The sequence below is a fragment of the Lactuca serriola genome, chromosome 4 (genome assembly GCF_051521515.1).
Source record: "Lactuca serriola cultivar US96UC23 chromosome 4, Lser_US96UC23_V15, whole genome shotgun sequence".
NCBI classification, from domain to species: Eukaryota; Viridiplantae; Streptophyta; class Magnoliopsida; order Asterales; family Asteraceae; genus Lactuca; species Lactuca serriola.
Window position 1 is genome coordinate 150,037,584 of NC_136411.1, and position 14,444 is coordinate 150,052,027.

At 34.7% G+C, this 14,444-nt stretch overlaps 2 protein-coding genes across 2 annotated transcripts; both read right to left on the minus strand.

Annotated features, from left to right (window-relative positions):
• Nucleotides 1-4,471: 4,471 nt before the first annotated feature.
• On the minus strand, nucleotides 4,472-5,133 carry LOC145100392 (uncharacterized). Its single transcript, XM_079037686.1, has one exon. The coding sequence runs from the start codon at nucleotides 5,014-5,016 to the stop codon at nucleotides 4,660-4,662; it is 357 nt and encodes a 118-aa protein (XP_078893812.1). The 5' UTR covers nucleotides 5,017-5,133; the 3' UTR covers nucleotides 4,472-4,659.
• A 487-nt stretch (nucleotides 5,134-5,620) lies between these two features.
• LOC145102743 (uncharacterized) lies at nucleotides 5,621-10,859 on the minus strand. Its single transcript, XM_079040209.1, has 16 exons — nucleotides 10,761-10,859; nucleotides 9,612-9,896; nucleotides 9,392-9,520; nucleotides 8,655-8,862; nucleotides 8,413-8,559; nucleotides 8,246-8,320; nucleotides 8,036-8,107; nucleotides 7,518-7,589; nucleotides 7,341-7,412; nucleotides 7,195-7,266; nucleotides 7,025-7,096; nucleotides 6,726-6,797; nucleotides 6,489-6,632; nucleotides 6,337-6,408; nucleotides 6,099-6,245; nucleotides 5,621-5,996 (listed from the first exon to the last, which is right to left on the minus strand). Exons 2-16 carry the CDS (start codon nucleotides 9,795-9,797, stop codon nucleotides 5,812-5,814), a joined length of 1,725 nt encoding a protein of 574 aa, XP_078896335.1. The 5' UTR covers nucleotides 9,798-9,896; nucleotides 10,761-10,859; the 3' UTR covers nucleotides 5,621-5,811.
• Between the last annotated feature and the right edge of the window lie 3,585 nt (nucleotides 10,860-14,444).

The window sequence follows — 14,444 nt, forward strand, 5'->3', positions numbered from 1 at the left end:
GGGTTTTCCCAACCTGAGGGTGCTAGAGCTAGTTCAGCATATATATGTGATTGAAAGAGGAGAACTCGTGGGAGTTGCTCTGAGATAGAGAATGGGTCTTCCGTCGTCGCGGAATGGATAGAGTGGGATTCGGATCGGGGATCCGATGGTTCATGGTTTTCTAGCCCTTATGAGTCGAGCGATGGTTGTGATTTGGAGCAGTGTTGCATTATGAGTAGTACTCAGTTGTTAAGTGAAGTTATCAGAGGGTGAATCCGGTGCCCGATTTGAGACGGTGGTCAGGACACCGTAAGGAAGGGAAAGTGTGTTCGAGTTTCGATTGGGTATGCCTTGAGGGACCTGGCCTGGTTGAGGCCAGGTGGTGCGTTGCAGGAGTATCTTTGGAGTTGAGTTGCTGTAGGCTTCGAGGACAAAGCCTAATTTAAGTGGGGGAGAATTGTAACATCCCGAAATAGCAAGAGTAGAGTTGAAGGGCTAAAAGTGTTAATTGGGAAAGAGTGACTCGGCGAGTCCATGGATGGACTCGGCGAGTAGAGTCGCGACTTGGTCGCGTGTTAAGTAGCCGACTCCGCGAGTAGGCGCTGAGTGGAGAAAACCCTAATTCTCGGGGTTGAGCGTTATATAAAGAACATTATGTTCCCTCCCCAGCCTCTTTATCCCCCCCTTGAGTCCCAGAAACCCTAAATCGCGGAGAAGCACCATTGTTGAGTGGATTGGAGCTTGGAGAAGTATTTGTTGAAGAAAGTTTGAGAGTTTGAAGGTGTGGAACAAGGGGATTTGGTTGGATTCGAGTTTCCTTGCAGTTGGGGCGTTCTTTTGAGGTAATATCTCGTTCTTAGGATATTGCTATCTTGTTTCTTCATTTTGGGGTTTGAGGGAAGCTTATCTTGAGTTATGTTGGAGTCTAGAGGTTAGATCTGAGGTTGCTACCTCAGATCTGGAATGGAGAAGAGTTGAAATGCATGAAAGTCCCTGTGTTGAGTGTTGGATGAAGCTATCTTGTCCCAAACCTTAGCCCTAATGTGCAAAATGCATAGATCTCTTTGGATTCACGTAAAGTTTGCCACTTTACGTGATGGAGGAGTTGTAGGAGACTAGATCTATGTTTTGGAGCAATTGCATGGTCTGGAATGCTTCTAAATGGATTTAGATTGGTGGTACTCGGCGAGTCACATGGGTGTACTCGACGAGTTGCTTGAAGATGATCTGGAACTCGACGAGTTGGAAGAACAACTCGGCGAGTCGGATGAAGATGGCCTGGAACTCGGCGAGTTGTATGAACAACTCGGCGAGTAGGTTGATGATAGCCTTAGACTCGGCGAGTCTGTTCTTGGACTCGGCGAGTCTTGTCGAAGAGTCCCGATATTCTCTGGTTGAGTCGAGAATCGGTGAGTTGTGTGCGAGTGGACTCAGAGTTGTTGGACTCGGCGAGTCTCGGGGTGACTCGGCGAGTTAGGTCGCGGATTGAGTAAAGTTCTGAGTATGGAAACTCGGCGAGTCATAGGGTTGACTCGGCGAGTAGGGTCAGTCAGGGGTTGACTTTGACCTTGTCTTTGACCAAGGGTTGATCAGTGGTTTCCAGGGGTATTTTAGTAATTGTTGATTATTGTTTGAGTTCAGTGCATTGGTGGTTGACCAGTGGTGGAGATCGTATCAGTGATCGGAGCAGCTTGGGTTATCTGTTCGGTCGGCAGTTTCGAGGTGAGTTATCCTCACTATATCAACGGGGTCTAAGGCACCAAGGCCGGCCCTTATCGGATTGAGATCCGGGTAGTTGTTGCTATGTTATTGTTATGTTGTTGCTGTGATATGTTTGCATCCTGAGAGTTAGGATGGTATATGTTAGAGGCCTGATTGAGATCGGTATCCTGAGAGATAAGGAGGCGCTATGCTAGTGACCTGTTAGGTCGGTATCCTGGTTAGGATGATGATATATTATGTGATTTGCTTGTGGACTGTGATTTGCTTTATGATTGTATGTATGTGCACATGGTTGTTTGGACTGGAGTTGGGTTGAGGCGGGTCCTGTTGTGTGCAGTAGGCCAAGATACCCAGGGCGGACCGGTTGTCCCGTAGGCCCAGCGAGCGGTCCGGATAGGCTGTAGGCCCAAAAGGGCGGACCAGACGTGCCGAAGGCTCGGAGAGTGGACCAGACAGACTGAAGGCCCGGAGCGGGCGGACCAGTCATATTGTAGACGTAGAGGGTGGACAGGTGGACTGTAGGCCGGTGCGGCGGACCAGTCACACAGTAGACCCGGAGCGCATGGCTGTTCTGTGATTAGTTATGTTGTGGCATGATATGCGTGTATGGTATTTGCGGTTGGTATTTTGGGGATATCTCACTAAGCTTTCGGGCTTACAATTGTGGTTTTATGTTTTTTAGGTTCTTCAGGTGATCGTGGCAAGGCGAAGGCGTGATCGTACCGCTCCTCATGATTTTGTAGTGTTGAGATTCTGGGAACACGTTAAATGTTTTGTACTGAAAACCTTTTTGTAAAGATTTTATGGAATCGAAATGTTTTTGAAAAATTTAAAATTGGTTGTATTTTTCGGTCGTTACACCTTAAGGAGTCTACAAGTATAAATAGACCCCATGGGTAAGGGAAATCGGCATCTCACCTAAAGTAAGAGAACTCTGGCCGATTTCCTCCCCTCTCCTCTCTCCTAAATCATCTTCCTTGCTATTGGTGTTTGTAAGCCATTAGAGGAGTGACATTTGTGACTCTAGAAGCTCCAAGACTACAAGATCAACAAGGAATTCAAAGGTATGGTTCTAGATCTGTTTCAATGTTGTTATTTAACCTAATTAGCTATTAGAAGTCTTGGATTTAAAGCATGTTTAATTAGAAAGCCTAGATCCAAGCATTAGGGTTTTGCATGCGCACATAGGAAAGTTCTTATGGCTAAAACCCATCAAAGATCAACCCCCAACATGGTTCACCTATCTTTTAGGACAATATGGTACCATTGAAAGTTCGATTCTTCACATGGAGAGCTTCTTTATCTAGAATTCCTATAACAATGATACTAGCTGAAAGAGGCGTGTTAATCCCCAACCAATTGTGTCAATTATGTTACAATGAGCCTGAATCTATCGATCATCTCTTCGTTAAATGTGAGTTTGCAAAAGGGGCCCATGAGTGGATCTTCAAATGGTGTGACATTAATACACAAGATTTCTCTCATATTAAGGAGGTCATTGACTTTGCAGCATCCTGGGGGAATTGTCCAAAGAAACGAATACTCTTCAACTCCATTGTGTACTGTCTACTTTGGAACATCTAGAAGGCAAGAAACGATAGAGTATTCAAGGAATTGAAACCATCTCACACAAAGGTGGCAGACAATGTTATTTCTATTTCCTACTTATGGTGCAAGCATAGAAGTAAGTTTGGATGTGAGAACTACCGGAATGGAGCATATCACCATTTCTCTCTCTGTAATTCTATTATTTAATTGTCATTTTGAACTCATGTGTACTCTGTATTTTGCTCCTTAGGTTGCTTCAAAAAAAACTAAATGTTATTAATCACTTATTGAAGTCACACATTGAGTTATGGTGCTATAATATCAAGCTCTAACTAAACCATGTACAGCTAGCTAAGTAGTAAAAACATGTTAGGACAAAATAAAAAATAAAATTGTAAAAATATATATAAAAAATAAAAATATAAAATGTAAAACATAAAAACAAATTACGAAAAAAAAACATATAAAACCAATTGTGCATCATTTAAAAAGTTATAGTAAATAACTATAGCAAAAAATAAAAAAAAAATTAATGGCATAAACAACTACAAAAATAATAATAAAAATAATAATAATAATAATAATAATAATAATAATAATAATGATGATCACTATGACATAAATTAACATTAGGCTTTTAATAACTGTTACTGAAATAATTTGACATCTAACCAAAACGGTGGAAAGAAATAAAAATTATTTGAAAATTTGTGGTCATTTCTTGAGCTGTAATGTAATTTACCAAATTTAATTTCGAAGTTTTCTTATTAAACTTGGTGAATATATCCATTTTCTTTTATGAAGAAGAGGCAAGCCTCATGAACTATTTCAGGCAAGCCCCATGGAATAAATATATCCATTGCTTCACACATTATCGCATTGTACTTTGTATTTAAAGTTTCATTCAGGTATTGTATTACGTTCATGTAAATATTCAATAACTAAATATCTAATCGCTGTATTTTCTACTGGAAAGTGTAACATTAATATTTATATATATGTAAACCACTCAAAATATTCATCTCCCAAATATAAATGACAATCGTGCAAAATCAAATGAAATAAATGTAATAAACGGACCCGAGTTTTGAACAATATTATTGCTTCAAATAAAACCATGATACTTGTTAATCTATCTAAGCACTTGTTAAGTTAATACCATAACAATACATGTTAATGGATTAACATTATCACAGACAAATGATCAAATCACCTAGACGCCTTTCAAAAATAGAACAATTGACATATAGAACAATTCCAAGAAGAACATGTTAATATTTTTAGCCATATTCTCAATTGATAATTATAAGTCCGAGTCTACCTACTGCGCACTTAACAAAATGTATGTGCGTACTTCAGACTGTTAAAAGAAAACATAAAACTTGCAGAAAGCAAGAAATTACATGGGCTTCATTTGCGTGGACTGGTGTCCTCCGGTGGTGTGGCGGTGGTGCCACCACGTGGGTGGGTATTGGAGGCATCGGCAACTCCGGCTGTGACTTTAGCAACATCCAGTGCGGTGGCTTCTGGTTTTTTCTTGGCATAGAGAACGGAGTAGCCAATTCCGGCAGCCATAAGGAAACCAACGACGGTCATGGTGGTGGTGCTGAAGGGTAAACTACGGCGCTGGTGTAGAACGCCACCGGGGTTGTGGCCAGGTGGTCTCTTGGATGACTCCACCCCTACTTTCTTCACTTCCTCCGGACTCATTTTGTGGGTATCCGCCAATTTTCTCCAATCTTCCTCTCCTCCTCCTCCTCCTCCCATCTCTGATCTCTCTCCCTATCTGTTCTGTCGCCGGAAAACATATAAGAGAAGTTTAAAGTGTCGCATGGTGCTGCCATATGTTGTCTAGGTGGCTTAGAGATTTGATGGTTGTTCGACGCGTGCACTGTTATAGGCCACGTGTCTCCCTTTGAAGTTTGGCTCATGTTCTCCGTCCAAAAAGTCAAACGTGGATGACCGACAAATGGTCTTTATTTATTTTATATTTTTATTGTATAAATTAAAATATGAGTATGTAAAATATTACTTTTATAATTCATATATTTGAGACCAAAATTCTCTCATACATTCTAATACACTTTTAACTTGGTGTCGAAACCCCTAAATTGCGAATTACTTTAGTTTTCTTTTTGGAGCATCCAAAAAAAAAAAAAAAAAAAAAAAAAAACTATAGCCCTTACTCCATCGAGAAATTAACATTTTCAAATCATCTTTAAGCAATTAATTTTATCCAACTTATCCAATCATAATTAGTGTAGATTTGTGTTTAATACTTATTTTACCTCAAAAATATGACATTACTAAAAGGACAATCATAAGACACATGTTGATTGTAAGTGGTTAGTATTATTCAACATGGCATGAATGCATAAACTATTTTGATAATCGTCCACTTAAAAAAAACAAATACAAATCACTTGGTCAATCAAATAAAAGTCATATATAACCAATAATTACAACTACAAATATTGAGAAATAACTCTCTTATTCACCAACATACCAAACACACACACTGAGATCAACATACCAAAATATCTGTGGATCTTGTTTACAAAGCTACTCAGGACGAAAGGTTACCAAATTTGGAAGGTCAGATTCCTGGAGTTGTTTTATATCATTTGGAGTCACGTTGGTTGACTCTAAGCTCAGAGATTTCAACTTCTTCAATGGCTTTAGATGCTGCAATCCTTCTCCTGTTACTTGAGAACTTGATAAGTTTAAAGACACCAATTTTGTCAGACCTGCAACAATTACACATTTACCCTCATCTAACAATATTCTATCTTAAAATATTTTATAAATCCCCTTAGGAGAGATATAATAAATAATAATAATAATAATACCAGTAATGGATTTTAAGGATGCATTTGTAATTTGTTTATTTTGTGACAGGTTCAAAAGCGCCAGAGATCGAAGATCCTTTATATTCCTCACACCAGCATCCGTTATTCCTCCACCACAGATTTCCAAAGACTGAAGTTTTGTAAAATCTAGATGAAAAAATAGGGGTATAACTGTCATTCAACATCACAGACTGTTTATTTATTACTAAATATTAAAAATTCATAAATATTTTCATACTGCGCAGAGAATTTGTTCCTGCGTCTGTTATTCTAGCACAAAAGAGATCCAGATGAGTCAATCCTGTCAAACCTGCATCCATCCAAAAAATAAGAATTTACCTTTTTTACAATTTTAGGGATATAAAAGTTTTTTATTTTTATTTTTGTTACTTGTAAGAGTTGAAAGTCCAGCATCTGTGATGTGGCGAACATCTAAGTTAAGTGATCTAAGAGCTGATAATACGGATAGATTTGGTAAACCTCCATCAGTGATAACAGTGAATGAAAGATTTAAAATTTGGAGATTCATCAACCCTGCAACAGATTTTATAAAAGATGAATTAATTAATCCTTAAAAATCAAAATTATCTTAATTTTAGTTAAATTGATGTTAGAAAAATGGGTAACCTGAGAGATGGAAAAGACCATTGCTTCCAACTTCTGTATCAGACAACTCCAAACATTTCAAATGATGAAGGCCTGTCATTTTTTATGGTAAATTTTTTTTATAAAAAGGATTCAAGTATAAAAGTCTTCATTGGGGATGCTATGTGCCACAAAATCTTGAATTATATCATGTCAAGTATTCACATAACATTATTCATGTTTGTTTGAGTTCTGAACAAGAACTTATATGATGACATGTAAAAAAATAATGTAGAAGAAAAAAGATGGGAATAAAATTAAATAAATAAGAAAAGAATCACCTGCCAAGTTAATTAGTCCATTATCCCGAATTCTACATGAATCCAGATTCAAGCTCTCTAAATTATTTATACCTGGAATATGAGAATAATCTTCTAATTTAATATACATCAATTTATGTTTATGTTTATTATAAATAAAAATAAAAGACAAAAGAAAGGACAAGAAGCACCTTTCAGATGTATTAAAACAGCATCTGAAATATCATTGAATCCCAAATTGAGTACTCTTAAAGCCTTTAGCCCTGAAAAACTAACATAATTCAGAAAAAAAAAATAATAATAAATTTACTTTTATGCCACCCTAACAAAGACTTACTTGAAAATTTATGGCACCCGTTATCGGTCAAATTACTTCTGCTTAAATTCAAATAAAGCAGAGTCACAATATCTGCAATTAAAAATAAAAAAAAAAAGATTTGGCATCATGTGATTAAGAAAAATAACATAATAATAATAATAATATGGATTATGGAAATATTGATTTTGTATGGACCTGAAAGTGCATCCAAGCATGCTGCAGTAACAGGGCATCTTTCCATATTCAGCATTGCAAGCTTGTATAATCCTGAAATATTGCACTCATTCTCAACTGAGTCAACTCACTAGGGTTTTGTAATAAAAAAAAAAAAATTAAACCTTGAATTTAGATGCAAGATATAAAATTTAATCCATGTAAAACAATGCATCTGATGATTCATGTAAGGAAGGGTCTCAGAACTTAGATACATTCAACAATTAAAAAAAAAAATTGTTGAATAAATATTTTTTTGGACATCTATTATACATCTAACATATAAATCCAATATGAATCACAAATTGTTTGTATTAAACAATATTTCCCTCTGAATTCACCAATTAAAATTGATCTAAAGAGGGGCGAATTTCAGCATCAGGAACCTAAATCAATCTTTACATGGATACCTGATTTCTATTTTGTTTGTGGAAAAGAAATGTAAATTAGTAAGTCAAAAAACATTAGAAATGTAAATTAGTAAGTCAAAGGGTATTGACCTTTCAAAAATGTGACCCCATGATCTGTCACTTTGCTGGAAGAAACTTGCAACTCTTTCAAGTTTTTTAGCTCTAAAAACATAAAAAGATATGAATCATCAACATAACAATAAGTGATTTAACTGAAAAGTTTGATGCTTTGATTAATTTTAGTAATGTGAACAAATGACAATTCCATATAAATTTGTGTTGATATTAAGACTATGTTACCTGAGATAGGTTCCATATCATCATCAGTAATGCAATTGCAACAGTTAATGTTAAGCACCTCAAGCTTTGATAAACCTGCCACAAACAAACATGATTACATATCAAAATAAAAAATAAAAATAAAAAAACATTTCTTAAAATCTAAAAAAGGAAATTATAATTAATACCTTTTAGATGAACAAGACCACCATGGATCAATGGGCATCTTTCCAAGTCCAAATTTAACAAGTTGACCAAACTAGAAAGCACACTCATTCCATTTGCAGTGATGTTGTTGTTTCTTTTGAAACTCAAAGTTGTTAAGTTAGAAAAACCTGAAGAAAAATAAAAAGCAAGAAAAGTTGTATATAGCTAATCTGATTTTGGGGGTGTGAAATTACCATTATAACCTCAGAGAAGAAGAATATACCGCTAATGTGATCAAGCCCAATGTCTGAAATTTGGGCACAGAAATTAAAGTTCAAATCTTGGATGTTGTCACAGTTTTTAATGTGGAATAAACCATTATCAGTAACATTAGAATTAGAAATGTCTGCTGAAAGTAAAGATGATCCCTGTGAGGATATGACATCCATCCAACTATCATCAACTCCAGGATATTCTCCTAATTCAATATCCTTCAAAAAAAAAATTTAAGATGTTGAATTAGAAAGAAAAAAAATTAAATAAGATGTTGAATTAGATTTGTCATAAATCGAAGAAACCCAAAATTAGCAGGTTGATTTGTGATAACTTTAATGAACCCATTTAATTGAATAGGTTTAATAGGGTTTAAAAAGTGTTTGACCCGAAATCAAAAAACCGAAAAACAAAGAAATAATAATAGTAACCAATGGATTTTTTGTAAAAAATTGAAAAAGACTTTTCAGGTAAATGGCACAAAAAGTAATGTTTTTTTTTTGTGTGTGTGTGAATAGGCTTTTTATTTAATATTTAATTTAACAAGTACAAAACCTTTAGGTTTGTAACTTATCAACCAACTCTAAACAGTTTTCCTTTATGTAATGTTTGAAAACAGGTTTATCTAAAAAGATCAAACTGGAAAAAAACAAAAAAGTAAATCAGTGAACCTAAAGATCAACCTTTTTATATACAGTTTATTTAAAATACAAAAATATATATATCCTTCTACTTGTTACTGAATACCTCAAGAGCACAGCCTCGAAAAGCCTCAAGATATGTTTCATTAAGGCGTTTAGAATAGACCAATTGATCAAATATCCGCTGACTAATGTCTCTTGGAAGCATAGAGAATGTGTCATATTGATCAATTTTCTGTTCACAACATAATAAATTATTTTATTAGCATGGGACAAAAGTATCCTAACATGAAATGAATGTCAACCCTTCAAAAGGAATAACTTACTTCACATATTATATGAGTGCACAATTCCATGAGAGATGGGCATATTGCCATTTGCTCTTTATTATCAAAAAAAGAAGCTCCCATACACTTTGAGCTTCCATTTCTAGAAAACCTTCTAGAAATTCCACTGTATGCACCATTTTCATTAGTATGTTGGCCCTGTTTTATGGAACTAACTCCCCCCATAGAGATTTAACCTTTCAAACTGAATAAACAATATAAGCCACTAAACTTGATGGAATTTGATCAGACTTTATGAGCTTAACCAATTCTGTTCGTGTTAATCTGCAAGTGAAAGTTGTACTGTTTTTAGTCTACACAGCTTTTCATCACTCTTTCAGGAACAAAAATGAGCTTAAACTAATGATAATCATAATTAAAGTGAATGATTTATAGGGAGATCATTTAGATAAATAGTTTTGATCAGTTGAATTCAAAATAGAAAGAATTACAAAATTAGCCAAATACCTTAAGTACTTTTTTAAAAAATAGCCAAAAAATTAGACTTTTTTCTGAAAATAGTATCCCATAGTTGTTAATGCTTGAACAGCAAAGAACCATCATATTTACAACCCAAACTGTCCGTTTCAGATATCACTTTCCTAGAAGAAGAGTTCCATTTTGGTGTAACATAACACAATATCTTTCCAAGTTTCACAAATCAAACTCTTAACACCAGAAAACAAGTTGTAATACTTCAAAACACAGCAAAGAAAACCCTAAAAACCAAACAACACAAAAATGCATAATAACACTATCAGCAAGATGTATAATCAACATCATCATCTTCATGCAATTGAGAGCGGTAATAGTGAAAAAGCCTTCTATAGCAAGATCACGAGACTTTCAGAGCCAGAACATCAAGGAATTACGGGTATCAATTCGTGCCAAAAAGAAATTCAAAATTAAAGCGAATAAAAGGTGCAAGGCAATAACGAAAATCAAATTTACTTCATTTCTTGCGAAATGAAGCTATATGATACATCGATAGAGAAGGGGAAGAACATGAACCGAAGCCTAACAAGGCTTAACAAATCATGCAATCGCGAAATCGCAGTATAGTAATTAGAAATCCGATAAATTCTAACAAAAATCGAAATGAACGATTAGATAATCAAAGCAAAAGAAGAACAGATAAATGACTATTACTTTCGACGATCACTTTCAGAGGCTTCCGGTGTAAGAACAGAATGAAAAGGGAAGCAAAATCGCACGGAAAAGGAGTGCTGACGAGTCAGTGAATTAGCGAGGGATGATGGAAACGTGGAAGATCGAGGTTTGTTATTTATACTGGCAGAGAAAGGCGGAACGGTGGGCCCCATTTTAAGGGATTCTGTTCGCTTTTTATCCTTTCGCTTTCTTTTGTGAAATCCAAGTGGGGCCGCTCCTGTGCTTACGTATTTTTGGTGCCGGATGCAAAGTGTGTTTGGGATTGTGTTTATAAAAATAAATAATAATAATAAATTATAAATGACTATTTTATGTGATACCAAAGTCAAAATTTTAGCATCGTATATTTTTTTTTAATAAATGAAAGCTTTTCTGTCGTATATCAATCTTTCATTAGTTTTGACACTTGTCATTTTGTGGTATTTTTAAAATAAATATTATCCATTTGTCAATTTTTGGTTTGTTTTAATTTTTAAAATTAAAAAATCACATAATCTTATACTTATATATATAAAGTATCAAATGTAATAAATATTATAATAAATTGAAATAATATGTTTCTTATTTCTTTATTTCAAAATTTTATTTTAAAAAATACTTATTATTTACATTGTAATATCTTTAATCAACCTCGTATAATACACGTGTTTTATACCTAGTAACCTATAAAATGGTATAAGTTATAAATACTTGTTTAGTATTTGACAAAAATATTATGGTTGTAAAACAATCAAAAAATTTATAGAACATATAAAGGAAAAAACAGAATATGATATTTTTATTTTAAAAAGTCATAGAAAGTTTTAAAAAAAACAGTAAAAATGATTTATTAAAAACTCTTTATTAGGATGGATGAAGTCTATCCATGGCTCCAAAACCCTGCCCAAATGACTTGTCACCTTATTTTTATTGTCATATCATTTTCTTTTTCTTTTTAATTTTTGATGTATTTGAAATATTAACCTTGAAAGTTTCATTTTTCTTGTGATATATTTGGTATTTATATGCAGTATCATCAATGTTTTAAAAACTGATTTTTAGTTGAATCGGTATGGTGATCTTTTCCTCATTCAACCGTTAAACCGATTTGACTGTTGGTTCAACTGATTTACAAACTTTATAACATTTATCATATGTTATTATTCAAATAAATCAATCCAAATACATTAAAAACACATATCTATAATGTTTACATAAAAAATAAAATAAAGTATAATACAGAAACAAAATATAGTTTTAGATGAATACAAACGTATTACAAAACTTTATAACATTTACCATTTGTTATTATTCAGAAAAATCTAAATAAACGTGAAAAAAAAAACATCCAAAGTTTGTTATGAAAATGATTTATTTACATATGTTTTTATTTAATTTAACCGGTTCAACTGATTTAATTTAATCGGTTCAACCGGATTTTTGTAAAAAATCAGCCGGTTCATTCCAGTTAAAAAATAAACATAAAATCGGTATTAGTTGAACCGCTCCCCTCTTCAGTTCCCGGTCCAACCGATTCAAACCGGTTTAAAATATTGAGTATCATAATTTCATAACATGTGCTAAAGCTGTTTGTATTATAAATTATTCTTCAAATATAGGCTTTTATTTTTCCAATGTAAAGTGTCTTGACCAAGGTTTTAAAAAGTTCGTCATGGCTCCGTCATGGCTCGCCATGGCTTCAAGGTTTGTATGTGTCGCCAAGCTTTACCAAAATGCCGTATTGACTCATATATGTGTATAAAAATAAATAATAGTTGAAAATACATATAAAAATATGAATTTATAAAAATTGTTGTCTTAAGTCACGCCTTACAAATGACGTGACTCGCCAAGGCTCGGAAAAGCTTGAGGCTTGACATTGCCGTCAAGTCACGCCTTCCGTTATTTAGAACCTTAGTCTTGACAAATGGAATGAACCTATGCTCAAAGACGGAACCCTTAAGGGTTAGGAGGGCCAGGGCTAATGGTCCTTCTATTTTTCTATAATTCATATTTTTATATGTATTTTCAACTATTATATATATATATATATATATATATATATATATATATATATATATATATATATATAATATGTTTTTTTTGGGATTTTTTAAGACAAAATTGCAAAAATGATCCCTGTGGTATGCATTTTTGGGGGTTTTGGTCCAAACTACGAGTTTTTTGGATTGGTGGTCCTTTTGAGCTAGTTTGCCTGTAATTTTGGTCCCTCAGAAAATTGAAAAGACTAAAATGTCATTTCTGATATATTTTTTATATTTTTTTATTTAATTTAAAGGAAAAAAGAAAATAAATAATTAATTTGGGCCCACTTATCTCTCTCTCTCTCTCTCTCTCTCTCTCTCTCTCTCCTTGATTCCCTCACCCAAACACCCATTTTTGTTGTTGTTGCTTCCCCTCTATGGGTGTGCCACCGGAACAGAAAGATGAACCATGAGGGAGTTGCCGGAGCAACCTCCCTTACCACATCAGACGGCTGAATCGCCTCCTCCTCCACTCTGTTGCAAATCGTCACCATAAGACAAATTGCCACAACCTCTGCAGCTCCCTTCCTCCCTCATTTTCTTTCCTGTTGATTAATCACCCCAAACACCCTACAATCACTTCGAGCGCTACCCAACATCCACAGCCGACAATAAAAAAGGAATGTAGCAGAGAAGAGCACCGGAGCAGCCTTATTGCCACCAACATCTTCAGCCCCTTACCACTACTGTTGCCCTGTTCCAGCCATCACCTTCGATTGTTCAACTAACCCGCGAAGGTGAAGAACCCCCCTCCTTCATCGCTTGTGTTACATGACAAAAAGAACCCCTCTCGCCATTAATGGCGGCGAAAGCGATCGCCGTTTCTGCTACTCCTCTTCCCTGCATATGAAGACACCGACGATGAGTTGAATGAGACTAAGAAGATCACCAGCCTTGAAAGTTCTTCCTTAAACCACTGCATAGTCACCTCACTGAAACTGCTTTACTCTTTTGATATGTGCCTGCCGATTGGAGATTAAACCATAGGGGTGGCCGGAGATCGGCTTCCCTCCTAGCGATATGTAAAGCCTTTAGCGAACCACCCGCTCCTACCTTGGTCGTTGCCACTGTGAGGACTCCAACCATCGCCAGCCACTGATTTCGATCACCACCAACTCCTCATTCCTCCCTTATGTCATTCCCGTCGAGTGTAAGTCGAAAACGAAGCAGCAAAAAGGGTCGGTATTTTAAAAGATGAGTATAAAGCTTGAGAGAGAGAAAGAGAGAGAGACAAGTAGGCCCACTTTTATATTTATTAATAATAACAATTTTAAAAAGTAAAAGAAAAATGAAAACTTAATTCATTAAGGGTATAATAGTCATTTTAGTTTGGACAGAAACTAAAACTGTAAGCAACTAGCTCAAAAGGACAATCAATCCAAAAAACTTGTGGTTTGGACCAAAGCTCCAAAAAAATGATACCACTGGGACCATTTTTACAATTTTGTCTTTTTTTAATCTATCTAATGATTCATCCGCTTGTGAAATATATATATATATATATATATATATATATATATATATATATATATATATATATATATATATATATATATATATATATATATATATAATTTTTCTTACTTTTCTATAAAAAAAAGTTGTTCTCACTTAAAATCAAATTACTTTTTATGTTCAT